General features: G+C 41.6%; 1 protein-coding gene across 10 annotated transcripts in view; it reads right to left on the reverse strand.

The window, feature by feature from the left end:
* ELF1 (E74 like ETS transcription factor 1) overlaps window positions 1–22,730 on the reverse strand; it is an 85,737-nt gene that overhangs the window by 18,327 nt on the left and 44,680 nt on the right. For 5 of the 10 annotated variants that reach the window (XM_052705601.1, XM_052705602.1, XM_052705603.1 and 2 more), the window contains exons 2-5: window positions 22,077–22,376; window positions 12,655–12,829; window positions 5,421–5,528; window positions 4,574–4,738 (exon numbers count right to left, since the gene is read on the reverse strand). In XM_052705601.1, coding sequence (XP_052561561.1) covers window positions 4,574–4,738; window positions 5,421–5,528; window positions 12,655–12,829; window positions 22,077–22,148 — 520 coding nt within the window. In that variant the 5' untranslated portion in view covers window positions 22,149–22,376. Of the gene's footprint in view, window positions 1–4,573; window positions 4,739–5,420; window positions 5,529–12,654; window positions 12,830–22,076; window positions 22,377–22,480; window positions 22,560–22,730 lie in introns of all 10 variants that reach the window. The other 5 variants (XM_052705598.1, XM_052705605.1, XM_052705599.1 and 2 more) reach the window with 3 other exon arrangements.

Here is a 22,730-nt window from a genome sequence, read left to right on the forward strand (position 1 = left end):
AAATACAGAGCACTATCTTGTTCAGGCATCACCAAAATGGAATTTTCAGGGATAACACAAGGTCGACTTCTTATTTGTCTGGAAGTCCCCACTGATAACAGCAAACTGTACTGTCACATGAAGAAAATATTTTTCAGTTCTGTTTTATCTTATATCTTTCCCAATGCTGGAAAGAAAGTTGGTTGTTTTTCTAAGACTGGGAGAACCATTAACAGAAACACCACTGTTTGAAGTTATAAACATGGTTGCTGTGTCTGGTGAGGAAGACTTAGACAGAAGTTAATTACAAGTGATGACAAGAGTGAAGAGCATTCATTTGAAAATGTTGAAGAAACAACTAATCATAAGTGGAATAAAAAAAATTAAGTTGTATTGAATTCTTTTTCAATATCAAATCTTGAACTTACTCCTTCATTGGCTCTCACTCAATATCAGCTTTACCAATACTGTAATTAATCAGGAATCTTCAAAACATACTTATGAAAAAAATACTCCTCTTATTAGGTTTTGCAATGACCCTTTAGTACGAAACTGTCCTAAAAGCAATGCCTCCTACTTCATTATGTTGGCCCATGATGTCAGAGGTGGACGTTGATGGGTGCCTTGTACCTGGAGACATTCAAGGTCAGGCTGGACGAGGCTCTATGCAACTTGATCCAGCTGTAGGTGTTCCTGTTCACTGCAGGGGAGCTGGACCGGACAACTTTTTAAGGGCTCCTTTTCCTCCTTCCCCCTTTCTCAAGGCATGGGTCCGTGGGTCCCCCCTCCCCATTAGTCATAAAACCAGGTTGAACCAGCCTGTAAACTGTTGACACCAACTCAGAAGATGCTATGATGGTATGGCAACAGAGGTTGAACCTTCCTGACAGTATTCCATTACATGCTGTTACTGTGTGACAGATGGAAGAAGAGATGCAGTCTGACAGAATGGCATCTGACACAGAAGTGTATCACTGAACTCCTTCACCTAGAAAAAATGGCACCCATTGACATTCATCAACACTTGCTGAACACTTATGGAGACTGAACAGTGGATGTGAGCACAGTGAGACAGTGGGTGGTGCATTTCAGCAGTGGCAACAGTGAAGTGGAACACAAACCACGTTCCAGACAGCCACGCAGACTTTTACAAGAATGGTGTGCAGGCTCTTGTTCATCGCTGGCAAAAAATGCAGAGCTAACGTTGGTGATTGTGTTGAAGAAATGTTTTGTAGCTGAGAGTTTGCTCTATCAAATAGTGTTATGGTGCTCTTTTATCTGTTATAGTTTCAATGGAAATAAATAAGAGGTGTTACTTTCAGAGTGCATATTATCAGTACCTAAATTTTTCATGTACTGCCTCTGTTCTTTTGAGAGGCAGAACAGAGCAAGCAGACAGGACTGAGAGAAATATAATTCCAATCCAAGTAACCTGCTGTCATAAATAAAGAGGTAAAGAAAAGTATTTGTCTTTTTCTCTCTTTATTGCATTTCCAAAGGCATTTAAGTTCAACTGAAGCAAGACAAACAGGTCTGTGCAATGCCATTCCTCTTTTGGTTTTATTTTTAGAGGTTTTCTTAGTACAAGAGACAAAACTGCAGAATAATCACAGAATCAAAGAATATGGGTTAGGGAGTTTCACCGGCTCTGAACAAGAATGTCAAGGCCAGCCTGGACTGCCTGATTTGTTATAGACCTTCAGATATCCATTAAGAAGTCATTAGAAAGCCTGGTTTGAGCACTTTCAACAGTGGCAGTCTTGATAAATCCCCTCTGCACTTTCAATTTTCTTTCTCTCTCCCTTTTTTTTTTCTTTTTTCTTCCCAAACAGGAACAAGAGGAAGGATTGCTAGATGAGAGCTGCAGTGAGGAAAGACCAGTAATGCATGAAGTCCTCTCATTTAATTGCTTTAGTTTACAGAGGATTCATGACTGAGGATGGGACACAAAGCTCAGCCATCTCCTTGGCCATTAATGTCTTCCGTGATTTCAATGAAGACGGAAGGAAAGAAATCCTACAACACTGGCTTTCAAGGGACTGTAAGACAAAACAGTAGGAATCTCTGGAGCATGTTTCTAGCAGTTTTATACCACTAACCATTACTGGTTGCAAAAAGAAAAAAGTCTTCTTTATTTTCTTCTTCTGTAAAACATTTGGACAGAACCACGCTTCTATAGGTCAGCTATTATTGCACAAGAAGTTCCACATGGTAGCTTTGGGTAAAGGCTTTTCTCTCCTCCTAGCTGCTTTATGGGATAACTGTTCAGTGCTCATATTACCCATCTTGTACATACATGTTCAGGAGTAATATTAATTCTACTCTCCATAATTAAGGAGTAGAGATTGTTATTTGGATGTAGTTAATTACCAACATCCAAGTAAGATGAGGTCTCAAAAGCAAAAGAAGTGGATTAGATCTCATGACTCAACTACTGCAGGTCATCTTCAGGAAATGCAAGCACTGATCCACATACAATTCACGCACTTTTGGTAACAGATAACCTGGCCTACTAAACATAAATACAACTGCTGCAGCTATTCTAGGTTCTCTTACCTCAAAACTGGACTACTTGAAGGCAGCCTATCTGGACAATCCTCTACCACAAAGCTATCCCAAACTGGAAATCAGTGAACAATTGTGAAACTTGTTTACAGAGAGGTATTGATCTTACTGCTCTAAAACTGGGCTAGAAATGAGTGAAGGTGGGTTTTGACTACACTGTGAGCTATAACCTCCAGATGCTGATAGCATCAAAAGAACAGGCAGGAGAGACACAAGAAATCTTTGCTTAAAAGAAACTATTTACTGAAAGTATATTAAACATTAGCACACTTCCTCCTCTGGTCCAATAGAGCATGAATTTGTTACCTTTCAGAGTACGTTACTACATTCCTTTTTAGGAGAGAATTTTATAAAGAGGAAGGATGAAGAACGTGCAGGAGGCTAAGACTCATGAGGATCTGCTGCAATCTCATACTAACTGCTTGTATGATTGTTTTGGTTTTCTTCCACTTTTCTATTTTTGAGGTTGTAAAAACAGCTCAGAAATTCCTGCTACAAATTAATTAGATATTAATAAAATGAGATGCAGCATTGAGGCTGGCAAGGAAAGTGATTAAAATCATCCTATCACTTCTGGAGAACATTTTCTTGTAGCAGCTCTTTTCAGCAGCACCATCCCAACTCAATTAGCAAGGCAATGCTCTGTGCAATGCAACCCTACAAATACAGCTATTGGGTTACATGTGCTGCTACTCTGTGAATAGATTGTGGCTACAACACACGTGGCAAAATGACCTTAGTCCTTCACACTGCCACAAAACTGACTCAACTAGGGCAAACAGATTGCCCTTATAAAAACCAGAACAAAAAATACAAACCCTGCATGTCATCCTGAAATGCACTATAAAACGAGTAATGTTTTGCAGTAATGCTTGTAAGTCAATGCCTTATAAATCCCAGCACACTTTGCAATAACACTTCAGCAATGCTCAGATCAGACCATCTGCCTCAATTTCACTCAACACTGGTAGTTAAGCTGATGCATCTTTTCTAGCTTTTCTTGTATCTGATGTAATGATCAAAGCCAGTCACATTCACTGTGGAGCAACTGACTTTTTAGCCTACAGTTAGAAAGGAGGAAGGAGTGGGAGTAAGCAGAAGCACAGCACTAACAGGGTATGAAAGCGTCAAGCCAAAGAAGTTAAATGTCGGGCAGATTGAGGCTCCTTGTTTTGACCCACACAGCAGCAGACATCAAGAAGAAACAAAAGAAACCAAACCAGCTGAAGTCCCCTTACAGTTGGTTTATGATGCAGCACGGTGGTTTCCCCAGCAGCACTCTTGGGCAGCTGCTGGTCAGACTCCTCTCCACAGCAGTTTCAGTTCAGTTTTCTTACAACAACCAGAGAGCTCCTGACCAACACCCATCTCTACCAGACCCTGTGACACACATGGGACTAAGGAAGCTCCCACAGCATTTCCAGAGGTCTGTATGTTGCCCTTCACACATAACTACCCCCAACATTCAGAAGTATGATGGCATTAGCAACAAAATGCACACTCTTGCATCGGAAGCATAACTGGGTAGGCAGCAAAAGCCCTCTTCTGGATGACTTATTTTCCCCATAGGGGAATGTGACAAAATCTTATGTCCTAAAGCTCTGATTCAGACCTATGTTTTAGTTCCAGAAACATAACTCTTCTGTTTTATTTCATTTTTATTATTATAAATATTATTTTTAATTTGTTGCAACATCACCTTACATCTGCCTGCGCTACACGACGCTTTTCCAAAGTAGACATTAGCATCAGGGCCTCAGATGGTGCCTGCACTGAAGCAGAGCAGGAAGACAGGAGCAGAAGGTCTGACTAACATCACATAACTTCATTGCCCTTCGGTATGGCAGTGACTACAGAGGAACATGACACGACAGACGAGGCCTCGGCCACGTCAGGTTACCTCCTGCAGCAGAGGACACTTGATTCTTTTGACTTGTCAGCCAGGATGGCTCCACAGACCCATGAGAGGAGGTAAGCATGCCACAGACTGCTCTCTACTGCACAAGACTGCTCTGCAATAGCATCTTACCCTTTTTCTTCTTTGGTTGTTCAAATTCCGGAGTCTCTGGTGACTCAGCGTAAGGGTCTGGGGCTTGGTGAACTTCCACAACCTCGGGGATCCCATCAAGACTGACTGATACATGTGTAATAGGAGCCACTATATCTTCATCTTCAGCTGAGCCAAACATAGTTGCTTAAGGGAAAGGGATAATGGGAGGAGATCAGTTCATAACTGAATATGTCCATCCACCATCAGAAGTAGCATTAAAACAGACAAGTGCAGTGACATAGCCTACTCTCCTAAAAAGCACTGTTGTGGTGTGTGTTCACACATTTTTATTCGCAGTTAACAGAATTTGCAGAGGTAAGCATATGTTCTTCTATCTTGCCAGTGCAGAATCACAGAACTATTTGGGTTGGGAGAGACCTTAAACATTGCCTGGTTCCAACCTCCTGCTCTGTGCAGGGACACCTTCCACTATATCAGCTTGCCCAGAGTCACATCCAACCTGGCCTTGAACACTTCCAAGCATCCACCACATTTCTCAGTCAAACATAAATAGAATTCATCCTCTATCAGAGGAACAAAACAGAACAGCCTAAACAGTTCCACTTAATTCATATTTTCCCTTCAATTCTTAATTTTTTCCTTATCTATCGATGTTCAACTCTGGGATCAACATGTTCTCAAGGAAGTGAAACTCCTCACTGCATATAACACTAGATTTCTGGTACCCAAACTACGCATCTAAAATCTACTTGGAAGCAAAATATTCCTACTCCTTCCAGTCAGTCACACAACACTGAACCTCTCCTTGTCACAAACAAGTCAAACACAGACTAGATTCACTTTCTTAAAAAAAAAAAACACTCACTTATTCTTTTTTCATCCAACATAGGACCAGGGGAGTCCATATTGAGAAGTGCTTCAGCAGCCTCAATTGTTTCCATAGTTTCATCTCCATTATGACACGACGTTTCAACTAAAAGCAAAAGAAAATAATTAATTCCAAACAAGCTACAAAGTAGATTTAAAGCATGTTATTAATCATAAAATCACAGAATAACAGAATCATAGAACGGCATAGGTTGAAAAGGACCACAGTGATCATGTAGGTTCAACCCCCCTGCTGTGTGCAGGGTCACCAACCAGCAGACCAGGCTGCCCAGAGCCACATCCAGCCTGGCCTTGAATGCCTCCAGGGATGGGGCATCCACAGCCTCCTTGGGCAACCTGTTCCAGTGCATCACCACCCTCTGTGTGAAAAACTTCCTCCTAATATCTAACCTAAACCTCCCCAGTCTCAGTTTAAGACCATTCTCCCATGTCCTATCACTGTCCACCCTTGTAAACAGCTGCAAATTTACTTCTATATCATTTCCAAAAAGAAAATGAAAAGTGGTCTCAACTAACTGTGCAGTAATGGTTTGTCTGCGGAGAAAAAGTACACGTTTAGTTTTAAAAGTGTAGTGCACTAAAACAAAAAAGACTTTAATTTCTGCCTCATCTTTCTAACCCCTCCATGTGCTGATCAAATACATGCAATAAAACACCATGCCCATAATCCTTGAGAAAAAGCCACTGTCCCAAACAATACTCTGTACACTACCCTTAAAAAAAAATTGCTGCTTTCTTCTTATGGTTGTCCTAAGAAAGAGAATTCTGTACTTAAGAGATGCTCTTTTAGCCTAGAGAACAGATAGGCAAACTTCCATCAGACAGCTTATTACCTATAGGTACAATTGAACACTAAATCTATAGGGATGATAGGAGTGGCTAACAGAGCATGCTCCAGGGAAGCAGTATTAAAAATTATTATTATTATCATAAAACCCAATAGAAAGGGCTGGTATGCTTTCCAAAAGTTTTAACTACTAGACAATCCCTCATTTGTCTTATACTGGTGACCATCAGACAAATCAAAAGCGCTTGGATCTTTATAATTTGTAATTTATAATTAAGGCCATGTGAAGCACACACAAAAAAAAATATGATAAAAATAGTTCTTTTCTGACACAGAAAGCAGATTTGGAAATAGTAGCAGTCCAAGAAGATAATTCAGTTTGACTAGAGGAGTATCTTTACCAGAGGATTGTTTGCAAAATAAATGTAGTATAACAAACAAGGTACATCAGTTTCACTTTTGGGTACCATAAGCCTTTAGAAATGTTCTCCAAAAAAAGGTTATTTAAGCAATTGCTTTGTTGGATAGAAATGCTCAGGTCAGGTTTCCTTATCTTTTGCCATGAATTTGAACCCGCGTTCGGTATTTTACATAAGTTTCTCAAAGCAGTGCAAAGGTCTGCATTAGTGAGTCCCCTGCACAGGGCACAGACCAACCTTAGCTACTTTCTTAAGCCCTGTAATGAGTCAGCTTCACACCCTGCCTGTTTAACTTTGAGGAATTTGGGGTGCGGCAGCCACACACACACACACAATAAAAGAAAAAAGGAAAAAAAAAAGGAGCCTGACTCCTTTGCCAGCCATACCAGGCACAACCTCAGAGCATTTCTTCTTCGCATTAAAGCCATAGATTTACACCAAGAAATACAACCTCTGTACCGCGTTCCTTAAACGACGGTAACAACAAAGCACCCAGCCCACCAGCAATCACACTAAATTTCAGAAAACAAACAGAAAGTTTCACTCCAAATGCTTACAGCTTCTGCAATCCTATCACTGGGAGAGGACCAAGATAAGCGCGGGTATTCGTGCACCAGCCCTGCCTCCCACACCCCGCTGTGCTTACGGGCAGCTCACAGCCTACAGCAGGCAGCTCTGCAGGAGCCTCCTTAGGATAGCATGGTTAGGTTGTGGTTGGACCTGATGGTCTTTAAGGCCTTTTCTGACCTGAGCAGTTGCATGATTCTTAGAAGGTGACTTTGCAGGATTGAGCCAAACTCATTGCCCTGTTGCTGAAAGAAAACAGGGATGTGGTTCTGATTCTCCACTACCGCTGGTTCATGATCCAGACTCCTTATCAGCACAAGCCAGGCTTCACACTGTTTTGATCACAGTGAGGCAACTGAGTCCTGTGCAATGGCTGAACATAAATCTGAGGGGTTCTGCTGGATTAGCAAATTGAATTACAGGAACTCAAGTGCCAACACAAGCAAGCTGTGAGGTGCCACACAGCAATGTAATCACAACCTCCCTGTCCTATTAGCAGCAGCACGCAGCTTGAGATAGCTCTCAGGTCTAACCAACCCAACAAATAAGAGCAAGCCAGTCTGTTACTTCAGTTTCTTAACGCTGCCAGTATATATTCCGATCACAACTGAAATCACCAATGACAATGGCAGTTATGACACAGTCACAAACTAAAGAAGGATTGAGACAACAGTATTTGTTACACTTCAAAGTCACAGCTACAAAAATGCTGTGCATTTTCATTTCAAAGTACCTATTTTAAATAGGTCGCAACTTAAGAAAAAAAAAAAATAAAGGAAAACAAAACCACACCCAAAAGTAACATTTTTTTCCCAGGGTACTCAACAAGCTCCCGATTATCTCAGCAAGCCACAAATTTAAGCCTCTGTGTATGCCAATTACAACCCAATTACTGTGGATGCGTGTTTGCAATGAATCAGCAGAGCTCACAGCTAGCAGTGGCCTGCCCAGACAAGGCTGTCTTCTCACCTGGTGGAAAAAGAAACTCCACATCTAGCCTGAAGCTCCCTCCTTCAGCCCAAATTCCCACCTAGCATACTTTTGAATGCTTTACACCTTCCTACTTGACACCTCCTGACAAGGTGGCTGCTCACTTCCCATCGCTCTGCTCAGGGATCCCATCCCACTCCCTCTGTCACACACCTCTCAAACCAATCATCAGCCCCAAAAGGCCAACGATGGGGGCTTTGCCCAGACTAGATACAGCCTGTGCTAGTCACAGCTGTATTTAAATACACCAACTAAAGGGATCAAGGTCTCAGAGTAATGCTGGAAGAAATGTAAAGTTGCTGAAAGAAGGAAGAATCTAGAAATACCTGGGTTGAAAAGGACCACAGTGATCATCTGGTTTCAACCCCCTGCTATGTGCAGGGTCACCAACCAGCAGACCAGGCTGCCCAGAGCCACATCCAGCCTGGCCTTGAATGCCTCCAGGGATGGGGCATCCACAGCCTCCTTGGGCAACCTGTTCCAGTGCATCACCACCCTCTGAGTGAAAAACTTCCTCCTAATATCCAACCTAAACCTCCCCTGTCTCAGTTTAAGACCATTCCCCCTTGTCCTATCTCTATCCACCCTTAAAAACAGCCGTTCTCCCTCCTGTTTATACACTTCCTTCAAGTACTGGAAGGCCACCATGAGGTCTCCCTAAAGCCTTCTCTTTTCCAAGCTAAACGAGCCCAGTTCCCTCAACCTTTCTTCATAGGAGAGATGCTCCATGAATTTAATGAAGAGATTCCTCACATACAGACTGAGACCTTTTTTTCAGAATAACTGACTGTTAAATTTAAGCGATTGCTTTTTAATAGAAATTCTGCACCAACTGTTAAGTAATGCTGGAAAACCAAGTGCCACTTTAAGAATGCACGTGATTCAAGGAGACCTATACATCACACTTCCTTTTCTTTTGAAACACGGCTTTAAAATTTATAAGTGAAATTATCTCACCGGGGAGCTGCATGGAAAAACACTCCTCATTTCTATCCAGATGGTATAAGCAGTATTGAGTAACTTCTCTACAAAGCAACAGATCTCATCTTTTTGTGTTTTGTTTTTTTTTTACAACTAGCATCTTGTCAATTGAAAATCCTCATGGATTAAGACTGTGAAATTCTGTTTCCAACTCAGCAGCCTTTTGGATTTCTTTGCAATCATTATAAATGATTACATCCACGGAACATGCTGGGGTTGTGCTGGCTTACAACACGTAGCACTTTCCCTTCATTCACTTACTTGAACAGTTTGGCTCGTGCCATCAGTTCTAGAGGTTCACCAAATGCACAAGCCAAATGCTACCTAACTTGGACAGACTGTAAAATAACTTCTGAATTGGTTGCTAAGCTTCATTGCTGTTCTATGAGAACCTGTATTTCTGTGCTCTGGATTCAGATCAGGGCACAGTGAATCAAAGTGCCCATTTTTTTTGTCTCTCCCCTCTTACACAAACTTTCTCACTGTTTCAGTGAGGAGGCACAGGTGAACCACAAAATGGCAGAGTTTGATTACCTGCTGTTTTTCTACATTACGTGTGTCAGCTTTAAGAAAAAAATAATTCAGGAAGTTGCATAATCCAATTAGTTCCTCCTTCCTGTGCATTTTACAACTCTAATTAATTACACTAATAAGATAAATAAAGTGTACTAAATCATACCATCTGACAAGATGGCCTACAGTTTATTGTATGCAAAACTATCCCCTGTATTTTTCAGAGAGGAAAAAAAAACAACACCACACAACTCAATATTCTCTTCAGTGATAAAACTTCATCCAAAGCCAAATGCTCCAATCTATTTTCTTGATCATCTTTTACTACATGACAGTTAATCGCTTGGGATCACATTATACCAGCAACAAACCGACCTGCAAATTGCTATCACAGTTTTTCCAATGAAATGTGTTGGTAAATTTAGAGAGTGATAAGGCAAGTCTGTCTATTAATTATAAAAAGATTATGGTGTGCATAACGTAGCTAGAAAACTGGCTGTTGGCTATCTTTCATCAGGGTTTCAAGTAAAACAGATGCTGTTCTTATAGGTGTAGTTTTCTGCAGGTCATAATTTATACTACAGATAGTAATCAGGGCAGTGTAATAGCTAGTTTTGCATGGCTTAAACTAGATCCTAGAGGCAGAGAAGCTTACCAGAGTCCATACTTCTGCAGATACAACATTCAACAGTAATTCCTGCAGTTTCAGCAGACTTAATTTACTTGTAGTTTAGGGGAAAATGAAAGCTTAATGTATAACAGAAGAAAAAAAAAAAATCAGCACTGAAAAACCCGTAGCTTCAAAAAAAAAAAAATTCATGCATATTTAGAAACCATTTCTGAGTAATGTTGGCATTTTCAGTTTCATTTTGCTGTGAACTTCAGTCCTCTGAATATTTTAAATTGGAATTAGTACAGTCTTTACAAGGTCTGATTCTCTCTCAGAGGCATAACGTGAAAGTGAAAAGATTTGTACAAACTTCCAAGAGCAAAACAACGCATTTCACTGCTGAGGCCAAACACACACAAATTAAAATCAAGATGGGAGCCTCAAAGATAGGAAATAACCAGAAAACCAAGTAGGTGGGAAACGTTAGCTGCAATCAGTCCCACTTCACAAGCAGCCCACTGAAAAATGCACTTGCACCTGCGCTGGTGGTTTGGTTGGGCTGTGTACCTGAAACCTGGACAGAGAGGTGATGAAGCCATGCTCCTTCTCTGTGCTCTCTGCACACTTCCATGGGAGGCTCGTGTCCTACCTGGCCCTGTAACCCTGCCCTGATAGGGACTGGCAGGGGCTCCTTGATACACACAAACTGCTGAGGCACCCTCCCCACAGGAGCCCTGAGCGGTGGTGCTGGTCAGCTTGGAGTCATCTCTTTGTACAAAGCCAAGCACTCAGTTTCCAGTGGCCAAAGAAACCCGCAGCACAGATGCTGCAGTGTGAACCAGATAATTAGTTAGCATCTCCTTCATTACAGCAATCTCTACAAAGTCACAGCTCTAGTTTTCTAAGGACTTGGCCTTTAAAGAAAAACAGATTGCCTCAGCTACAATGGAAGATGTTAACAATGCAGTGCTTGTCTGCCTCCAAAGTATCCCTTGGACACCATCGGTTACAAGGATTACATATTTTCACTCTCTGGCAGCAAACCCTTCTCATGTGACTATTTACGTTAGCAACGAAAAATCTTAACAAGAATAGTCACAAAAGCAGAGTTTCACAATTACTCATGCAACTGTCAATTCACACTGTATTATAACAGTATGTATTGCAGTGAATACGTATGCACGAAAACTATGAAATTCATCAACGACAAAATATTCACACAGTCACGTTAAGTGGTGCTTAAATAACACACTGAGGAAATGCCAGTTACAGTGTGAATAATTAAAATGAATAGCAAGTGAATAGTTGGCAAGAGGTCTCAACTTGAAGTAACGTTTAGGCACGTAAGACTTTCTTGAATAATCAGTTAAATTATTTGTACAGTCACAGTCTGTTCACAGATAATTCATGGCTAAAGAAAAAGGGGCCACATATATCAGATAAAACCATGTATTGGGAATGGTTTGTGCCAATTTACTCTATGAACTACACCTCATGTCCAGTTTTGCTGAGTTTGGCTTTTGGTGGTAAAAGGCTGTAACAGAGCCTTTAGAAGTAGTGCCAGAGCTGTGACTGAAACCAGCAAGCTGTCTGCAACCCTGAGGACAGCTCAGCTGGAAAAACCTCATCAGTGAAAGATGGCACAACCAGATCTCAGCTTTGTAAAGCATCCACCTCACCTTCCAGACTTAGTCTGCAAAGATGCTCCAAATATCTACTTTCAGCAAGGTGCTGTTTGCTGTGGGGGCTTTTTTGTTTTTGTTTTTAATAAGTTTCTTTAATCAGATATATCCTTGAGCTTTCTCTTTTACACTATCCTTCCTAATAGAAGTTATGCAGAACATTTGTACTTTAAACATTGATTATTAGAGGTCTAAAACGAACACTATGCTGAGCACACCAATATCAGCATCGCGCTGACATGCACATTTTACAGTTGGCCATTTGCATACCCTCCAGAAATCAAAATACTACATCTACACATGTTGTATGTTGCTGCTTTTTTGGTACATCACGTTTACTCAAGTACATACCAACCACTAAAAAAAAGGGGCAAAAAAATAACATTAAGAGCAATGCACAACCGTTTTGGTACTCTGAATAGAACCCTATCTTAATCTGTATTGATGGATGACAGGTCACCGTACCAGCTGTGCAGCTGGAATCGCAAGCCACCTGGTACTGGAATTAATACCATCTTCTCCATCTTGCAGCACAGGATTGACAGCATTCAGTATCGTTATAACTTTGTTTCTTATTCATTTTTGTCACTCAGCTTTTCCTCACTGCCAGCCACAACCACCTTGTTGCAAAAGCATGGCAGATAAAAAATTGTATTGCGAACCTGTGAGGGGGATATCATCATCTTCAATGATTTGTTCCTCTGCAACATCTAGGGAATTCTCAGTGATCATGTCACTGGGCTCATCCACACAGGTTAAGCCAGAATAGTTGTTTAGGAGATCTCCACTAGGGACATGTTCCACAATGACAGCAGGGAAGATGGATGGATCACCAAGCTGTAGAAAAACAAACAAAAAAACAAAAAAAAAACAACAAAAAAGGAAAATTAAAGTAATGGCAGTTAGAACATTCCCACTTTAAGCATTTACTTCAACAAACCCACAGCATATCACCTAAATATTAAGTGATCAGGAGAGAGTACCGAAAAACAAGATGATTTTTAGCACACAAAACAAAAAGAGCAGCAGTGTCCTGCCATGGGCCAGAGGCTGAATATCACTACAGATAGTGTATAATACACTGACATGGTCGCAGGAGGTTATACAAGACTCCCACAGCAGCATTTTGCAGCTAAAAGGCTGACAGAACAGAGGAATGGAGCAGTGCAGTAGAAGTCGAACTCTGCTGGCAATGACAGCAGCAAACAACTTGCTGCAAGCTCTTCCTGTCCAGCTGCAGGCAGAGGGTGGTGTGGCTGCGAGCACTGCAGGAAGGTCTCACCAGCACTGAGTTTACTGTGAGATAGTAGCTTAGGGGTCACTTACCATGAGGGTAACAAGTGAAACAAGGAGTGCTTTATACGTGTACCTCTAATTCTTGTGGTTTCTTCACTTGCCACTGCTCCCCTACTTTGCTTTAAAGCCTGCTTTCAGCCATCATCCTTCTCTCTCAACAGTTGTTTTCCATAAGATACAACAGAAAAAGGGCACTTGCAAAAGCAAAATCAAGCTGGCCAGTTGTAATAACAAGATGCACATTCTCCAAAAGAGCAACCATTCAACTGGAAGAGGTTTGCAGAAAATGCCATTTATGATAGAGAAAGTATTTTCCAAAAAGATTCTGTGTGATTTCCAAACGCCACTGGCAGGAAAAAAAAGTCAGTGGATGGCAGCATAGGAGGCTCAAAGGAAGTCTTGTGTAACTCTATGGCTCTCTCACTATAAAAATAAGCCACACTCTGAGTTCGGCACACTTAAAAACAAGAAAACAAACCAAACATTGCTCCGAAGCATTCCTATGAGAAAATCCATGTGTGTACATTTGGCCTCACTCCACAAAAGAACAGATATTCACATGGAGGGTGGTGAGGCACTGGAACAGGTTGGCCAAGGAGGTTGTGGATGCCCCATCCCTGGAGGCATTCAAGGCCAGGCTGGATGTGGCTCTGGGCAGCCTGGTCTGGTGGCTGGAGACCCTGCACATAGCAGGGGGTTGAAACTACATGATCACTGTGGGCCTTTTCAACCCAAGCCATTCTACAATACGCAAAAATCGAGCAGTATTTTTTTTTTTTTCAATTTAACCATGCAAGAAGAAAAACAACAATATAGGTAATAACGCTTATTTGGGCATTGCTCATGTCTCAGTCTTTCCACTGCACAGGACACCAGCAGCAGAAAATGGTCTCAGAGCTGCTGTCTCCCAGTGGGAGTCATCGTCTCCCACGGAAGGGAATGGAACATACATGCTGAAAGGAGAAAGTGCAATTAGGATCTTTATGAGGAAGTAATTACCATCTGAAATTGTTCTGTGTTTTGTAAAACATGCCTCAACAACTGTGGTAAAGAGCAATTAGAAAAAAAATGAAGAGTTCAGAAACAAAGCTAATATTTCTAGGGGCTTCTATCACAAATGTTCTGCTAACAAATTAAAAGCCTACAAAACCAAATACAAGCAAATTAAGCAAAAAAGAGAGCAGTGTAATGAGATGAAAAATAGAATACTGTCTGCATTTGGAAGATTTTCAAGAGTAAGTTCTACAAACTAGAAGGAAGGTGGTCCATTATAGCCATGTTGCTGTGATGCAATTCATGGTACTAAGCAGCTGAAGCATCCCAATTTTAGAAATATGCCACAGTTTGTAAGTCATGACGTGCCATTTACATATACTGTGCACGTGTATATGTAACCACATTATGCAGTCAGGTTTGTGTCACCTGCAAGCAAGAAGAGCACATGTTCTGCAAGCATCTGTTCAGTAGTCGACTACAAAGGTGAGAAAAGTATGGATTTTAGATGGAGAAGACACAAATATGAACATTTTGATATTCTCATCCTTTTCTAGCTTATAGACACTAGGGGTGATGTTCATAGCATCTGACTTCAAGCACAAGCAAGATACTAAGACTTGATCCACTGAGCCTAGGTTTCCTTCAGAGTCAACAGAGCGGTTTTTATAGAGCACAATCTCCCTCATCAGCTTTAGGCTCCTGTGTCACCGGGATGAATCAGGCCCTGTAAAAACTATTTCTGCCTATTTCTCTCCACTGACTATAAAAAGGTGTCAAGGTGCCTAATCCTGGTGTAAACATCCAGCTTGAAGACATCTACAATGGCAGGATGAAAACTGCCATTTGAGGGAAGGAAGATTTAGGTTGGATATCAGGAGGAAGTTCTTCACAGAGAGAGTGGTGAGGTGCTGCAATAAGCTGCTCAACGAGATTGTGGATGCCCCGTCCCTGGAGGTGTTCAAGGCCAGGTTGGATGGGGCCCTGGGCAGCCTGGTCTAGGATTAAATGTGGAGGTTGGCAGCCTTGGCAGGGGCATGGGAACTTGATGATGCTTGAGGCCCCTTCCAACCCAAGCCGTTCTATGATTCTATGATCTGAAACTGGTCAGCTGCCTTCCTGCAGTGAGGCGGTCTGTCTTTCCTTCCTGTTGCTGTGCTTGCACTAGTTTGATATGCAGGGCTTGCAACGTTTGCAGGGGATAGTCTCTCAAGGGGTCATTTGTGCTTAGGATGAGCCTCTTGTTAGTTCCTTCTGCATGGAAACTGACTCTGGCTTAGCACCGTCCTTCTCTAATGACTGAAGTTCATACCACCAGCTGTCTCGAAGAGGCAAAAAAACCTCCAACACCACAGTTATTCTTCAGTCTTCTGTTTCAGAATAAGAAAGGAAACACAGAACAAACTGATTCTTCATCACTTTGATCTCCATTTCCCAAAATTCTATTTATCTCCAGCACTATTAGTCACTCTGCTGTGAAATCTAATTACAACAGCCCAATCATCCATTCATTAAGGTACCATCCTTCACCACCATGTAGCAGTAGGTCTGATCAGTATGATCAAGCATGGTCTACTCTGCAAGGCTCAGCTGAATCTTGATTATGTCAGGAAACAATTGCTATGAACACATTCTGACACAGCCAATGCGTGTCCCTCTATACAGGTACAGAAATCCATCTTGCAGGGAAATACTTGGGCACCCAAATTAGCATTGGCCAATTCAAGGAGCTTGCTGATGCTGCACTTGAAAAAGACAAAAGACAGAGAAGCAACTAAGAGTGGTGCAGAAGAGCATTTGCTGATGCCAGGACACCAAGTGGGATTTTCTTTAAACTAGTAATAGCTTTAAACTGAAGTCATTAAGTATCACTTCTTGAGGCCTATTTTTTAAATCATTAATAGATCTTTTCCCAATCATTTATTGCTGCTGTACAAAGCACGGATCTTCAAACTCGCCATGAATATGAAAAGGGGAAGCTGGATCAGATACCAATAAACATCTTCAGTGAGGAAAACATGAATGCAGCTGCAAACAAATCGAATTCAAAGGACATTTCTGAATAAAAAATTGAATAAAAAGAATAAAAAATTGTATGTTTGCAATTGGTTATGATTCCTTTCACAAGCAGCTCGTTCAGTTTTAAGTGCTACTACTAATTAATACTGAAACATGCAAAACGATTGAAAGACAAAAATCCCACCTTAGCACTTCTGTAATGTTCTTGATTTCATTGAAAGTACCTGAATCCCAACTATGGGGCAAGCTCAAATTTCTTGTAGCTCTCAAAACAGAGGAACAATTTTGTACGTATTTCAAATGGCGAAAGTGACCATGATCACTGCAGCTCCATATGATGGTTCTGTATAATTCCATAACGGGAAAACACTGCTCAATTAAAGACTACTACTTATTATTAATTACAGAATCACACAGAACTGTAAGGGTTGGAAGGGGTCTCCGGAGATCATCTAGTCCAGCCCTCAGCTACAGCACATTCCCTATATTAGATGCCCTTACAGGAAAATCTCCAGGCAGGTTTCAAACATTTCCAAAGAAGGAGAATCCACAGCCTCTCTGGGCAGCCTGATGCAGTGCTCTGTCTCCCTCAAAGTAAAGAATTTTTTCCTCATTTTCATACAGAACTTCTTCTGTTCCAATTTGTGCCCATTGCCCCCTGTTTTGCCACTGTGGTTCTATGCACCACTGAGAAAGCTTGGCCCCATTCACTTGACATCTACCATTCAGATATTTATAAGAATGGATAAGATTCCCCTCTCATTCTTCTCTAGGCTGAACAGGCCCAGGTCTCTCAGTTTTTCCACATAGAGGAGAAGCTCCAAGCACTTCATCATCATCTCCGTGGCCCTCTGCTGGACTCCCTCTAAGAGATCCCTCTCCTTTTGAACTGAGGAGCCCAGAACTGGACACAGCACTCCAGATGTGGCCTCACCAGGGCAGAGTAGAGGGGAAGGATCACCTCCCTCCACCTGCTGACCACGCTCTTTTTAATGCACCTCAGGATACCATCAGCCTTCTGGGCCTCTAGGGCACTCCGCTAGCTCACGGCCAACCTGTTGTCCACAAGGACACCCACATCCTTCACTGCAGAGCTCATTTCCAGCAGGGTCAGCCCCTAACCCGCACTGATGCTTGTGGTTATTCCTCCCAAGGAGCAGGACTCTACATTTATCCTTGTTGAATCTCATCAGGTTCCTCTCTGCCCAACTTTCCAGACTGTCCACCCTTTTCTGAATGGCACCACAGCCTTCCAGTGTGTCAATCAACCCTTCCAGCTTTCTAATATCAGCAAACTTGCTGAGAGTGCACTCTATCCCTTCATCCAGGCCATCAATGGCAGTTAAACAAGACCAGATCAGTACTTACCCCTGCAGAACACTGCTAGATACAGCCTCCAACTAGACTCTGCACCACTGAACATAACCCTCTGAATAATTAGATTTTATTACTTCTCTAAATCAAGACCACAAAAACTTATTTCTAACAAAAAGGCTCCTCTATGTGCACTAACAAAGGCAAAATGACATTCCCATTCCAAAAATCTTTTAAAGAGAAGCCCTACTGAAGCATTAGCAGTGTTCAAGAAATCAAATAAACCAACAGAAAGAGCACTTCATATACATATATATATTTCTTTTTTTACTTTGCCTACTTTTCCTGCTTCACCTTTCTCCTACTATCACCATGACACAGTTAAAACACGGCATTGTAGCTGCACCAAAGCTTTGGTTTGGCTTCAACACGTCTTCCCCATCTGCTGGGCAAATAAAGGACTTCAGCTTATGTTCAAATCTTCGCAAGTCTTATGCATTAAATCCCTCACAGTGTAATTTTTTTCTGCAGGCCAACCCTGTACATGGACCTATAACTATGTGGAAGAGCATGAAACTTCAGACAGGTGTTCCTTCAGTGGCCCATGAACAGGTCTCTGCAAAGCATTGGCCACTCTCTATGAGGGGAAAAACTAAAACTTCCTGCAAAAACTGAGAACAATAAAGGGGATTTCTTCTTCTCTGCTGGTATCACTTTATGAGACAATCCAGATCCAATCTAAGAAACAAATGTTTAGTTTTACTGGAAAACATTGTCCCAAGAATACAGTGAGTAGCTTCCAAGTGGCTTAGAAGAAAATTTATGAGTGATCAGTTGCAAGAAAAGCATGCAACAGATATTAAGAAGGAAAAGTTACACGGGGATTAAAGAAAGAAGCCTCCATGCAAAAAACTGGCTTTGTAAAAAAACAGTAGTATTCATATTTAAGATACTGTTAGCCATTTATTTTGGGAAAATCATAAAATCAAGAGGCACAAACAAGAGAAAACACTAATAAAAACTAGGCAAAGGGATCTTGGTGACTGGAAAATGGGCTTCAGCTTTTTCTCACAGATGTCCCTGCGCCAAACACTGAAGCAGCCTCTCAACTTTCCAGGCGTTCCCACGGACGGGAATGGAGACACGACCAAGTTTCACAGAGGGATTCTGGAAGAAGATAAATACTGCTTAGGAGTACCTCAGTATGGATCTCACAACCACTTCCTGAGTCTTCATAAAACACTAAGTTGAAAAGTGGGGACTTCCTGCAGAAGCTGGAAATAGACAAAAGTGTAGAACTTGGCCTCGACTGTGGCTTTCAGCTCTGGTGCCACCAGTTCTCCTGAGGTGACTTCATATTACAGAGCATCAGGGAACATGGAAGAGCAAATCAAGGCCTGAGAAGGAGGGGCAGAAGTCGTTGTCCAACCTAAGGGCACAGACTCCAGTTACAGGCTGAGAGAGCAGGGGCTGCTCAGCCTCAGGAAGAAAAGGCTCTGAGGTGACCTGATAACAGATCTTTAGTATCTAAAGGAGAACTACAGGAAAGAAGGGAACGCGCTCTTTAGCAGGGTCTGTGGTGACATGGCTTCAAGCTTAAAGAGGGTAGCTTTAGGTTGGATATAAGGAAAAAGTCTTTCACAGTGAGGGTGGTGAGACACTGGAAAAGGTTGCTCAGAGATACGGTTGATGCCCAATCCTGGATACTTCCAAGGTGAGGCTGGATAAGGCACGTCCCTGTTCGCTGCAGGGAAGTTGGGCTGAATGACATTTAAAGGTCCCTCCCAACTCTAACAATCCTATGACTCTATGATTCTAAGGTGCAGACGTTACGAAAAGCAGTTCTGGACAGCAGTGCTGACTCAGCCAAAACCTGTAGGAGCTCCTGCCCAGTTTTTCAATACCTTTAGCATTCGCCATTTGGTTCCCTTCTCAAAATCATGAAGATATTTTTACCACATTTCTTCTTCACCATGTAAGCACAACGTTACAAGTGAGCCCTCCGAGGATAAAGAGAAAAGAACAAACAAAACATAACTTTCTAAACAGAAAGGGATAAATCTGATAGAAAAGAGCCCTTCCTGTTCACACAGGGCCACATGACCAAGCCTGGCATCTGCCACTGGTTGAATGCTTAGATTTGCAAATAGACTGTTCATAATTTATAGTTGTTTAACTGAGACTTAAAAGAAAATAAATAAAAGGCCATGAATTATGACTTCCCTGAAACACAGAATATAGCTGCCATCTAGGCTCTGAACCTTTCCCCACAGCTGTTCCATGCCCTATCAGTTCTTGGCACAAAAGAGCTCCAGACAAAGCCTCGACAAGAACATGAGTATCAAAGTATCTTCAACTCCTGCTTTTGAGAAAATAGCAAAAATTATTACCCACAGATCAGTTACCTGGCATCTGTATATAAAGATGGCTCCCCAGGGAGGTGGTTGAATCACCATCCCTAGGTGTGTTTAAAAACTGTTTGGATGTGGTGCTCAGGGACATGGTTTAGCAGAGGGTTGTTAGTTAGGATAGTATGGTTAGGTCATGGTTGGTCTTTCAGGTCTTTTCCAACCTGAGCAATCCTATGATTCTATGATTTTGTATCCTGACAAAGCTCAAAAAATGTTTTTGATCAACACAGAGCACTTCTAGAACTAAAACGCTCCAAGTACACAATATATGTATCAGTATATATCCCAAAATGCAAACTGAGCTGAAAAACTTCATAGTATCTGTACCAATAGCTTCTACATTGTAAGAAGCAGATCAATGAGTTATACACATAATCAACCTTTTTGTGTTAATACCATATTATCCACCTTGATCTGAGTTAAATCTTGTTTCAACTTCCCACATCTTTGCCTACTTCAGGCTTCTTTTCCACAACTGCAAATTTTGTATCTACCCTCAGGCAGACATCTAGCTGGCTACCTGAATCTTTGATATAGGAACAAAGTCAACCTACTGATTTAAAACAGAGCTTCCATCCAAGTCTTTGCTGCAAGAAATGCTTTGCTATGGCCTTCCACATCTTTGATTACATCTCCTGTAGGGTACGCTCCAGGATGCCTTTTTTCCTTAGGCTTAATTTGGAGTAGGATTTATCCAGGTTATGCCAAGGACAAGTTTGGCCTCCATTTAGGAGAGCTCCATTTAGGGAGGTTTTACTCTTTAGTGCTCCATGTATTTTTTCTTATTAATTTTTTTTTGTAAGTTTTTCAGGTGAGCATCTGAAGAAACCACAAGAGACAAAATGTGTAGCTAAACAAAGACAGACCCGTTTCTTGCACTGCTCCTCCAAGAAATCACAATGAAGCAGCCCTCCTCTTTTCATTTCTCCCATTGGCTTGTAAAGTAAAAACAACAACAAGCAACATACAGAAGTAATAAATACAGCTCATTTTCCACTGTGTTTGTGCAATTCCCATATCTAAATCCCCAGACTGCCACAGGCTCTGGAAAAATACAGGGAAGGAAGTTACATTACTAGTTCCACCCAAAACTGAGTTAGCACTTCAGACAGACAACACTCAGTTCATTCAAACGATCACACGAGTCTGACAGCAGAAACGGGACACTGACCCAGCCAAACATGTGGCCACAGAAAAAACCCAGAGACAAGGTTACGAAGCCAAAAGTATTTTTGAAGCAGAGGACAAATACTTTTCACATTCACAAAAAGAGGAACAATTTACAGCAACGCTTCTCAGCTGCTCCTCTATAAGACTAAGAAGCCTTAAAATCTCCACAAGACTCAGAAGTACCGCTCCATAATAGTAAGATGCCTAACTTATCGTTAACCAACCCAAAGCCCCACCATGAACCACCACCTATACAAGAGCTGCTCGAGTTTTACGATAGGATTTCTCTGCTGAAACCTCAGGAGTCTGAGGATGTGGTTTTGATAATCTAAAACTACCTAATAGTTTTATGAGACAGAAACAGGTAGCATCTCCTCAGCGTGAAAGAAACCCATGTAAGTTATTGTGAAGCTCAGTTCTGAATAGCTGACATGCACACAGTAATGCAACTCACAAAGCAATTTGCAAAGAGCAGAGGGCAGACACTTACTGCTCCTTCTAGTCATCTGCAGTGTGACAGTTGCTTTGTCCTGGATTTTATCCTAGCACACCACAAAACTTAAAGCGACTGTCAAATACCAAAATGTCAGGAATTTTACAGCATGAATGGATTCTACTGGCACAAATCAGTGACAAAGGAAAAACATCTTCAGAGGAGGTCTCTGCAAGACTGCAGAAGTTACAACATTTCAACCAATTTCTGCTCTGCTCGTGCAAGTTACAGGAAGCAACAGGAAGCTTTTGAAACTGCAGAGATCTGCTGCAACCATAATGATCTCAGTGTTTGCTTTCTCGTGTTTTACACAACACTGTTTCCTCATGTTTTCCTAACATTCTTTGCTCAAATTCAAACAAATGCCACTTCTTCCACCATCCCATACCTGCTGCTCATCCTCCATGACGTTGCTGGCAAATTCAAACACAAGCTCATTCTGCTGTACAACTGCTGCCATAATAACGCATTCCCAGCTCTCAGCTCCACATAAGAAGAAAAGTGTTCTCAAATGGAAAAAAATGGACAGTGTCACCAGGGTGCAGCAGGGCAGAAAGGCAGGATCACAGAATGAGCCAAGTGGCAGTTTCAGTAGTTCTTAGATCATCAGCGTTCCTGGGTCCTTCTCAAAGAAACCAAGGACAATTCTTTCCTGAGTTGTTTCTCCCACGTGGACAGCTGTTTATCTCTGAGGAAGGAAAAAAAAGAAATACAAATTAGGAACTGATTGCTTTAGCTATCTGAAAGAACAGCTCTCACTATAAAGCTTGGTCGTATCTACGAGTGTTTTACCAGGCTCTAGGAAAGCTGGATACCTTCTGATCCCCAAAGGTATTACTTCCACTAATCAACACGTGCAAATGTTCATTCCCTTTAAAAAAAAAAAAAAAAAAAAAAAGGGACTGTTTCAGGAAGCAAGACACAAGTTTCAAAGTGTTTCACTTTAAAAGCATTCGACCAACACAAAGAAGTTACGAAAGCTAACAAAAAGAAAATCCATCTTTGCACCTGATGCAGTTTTAACTCATTATCTTCAGGTTAT

The sequence above is a fragment of the Tympanuchus pallidicinctus genome, unplaced genomic scaffold, assembly GCF_026119805.1.
Source record: "Tympanuchus pallidicinctus isolate F22 unplaced genomic scaffold, pur_lepc_1.0 scaffold6, whole genome shotgun sequence".
Taxonomy (NCBI): Eukaryota; Metazoa; Chordata; class Aves; order Galliformes; family Phasianidae; genus Tympanuchus; species Tympanuchus pallidicinctus.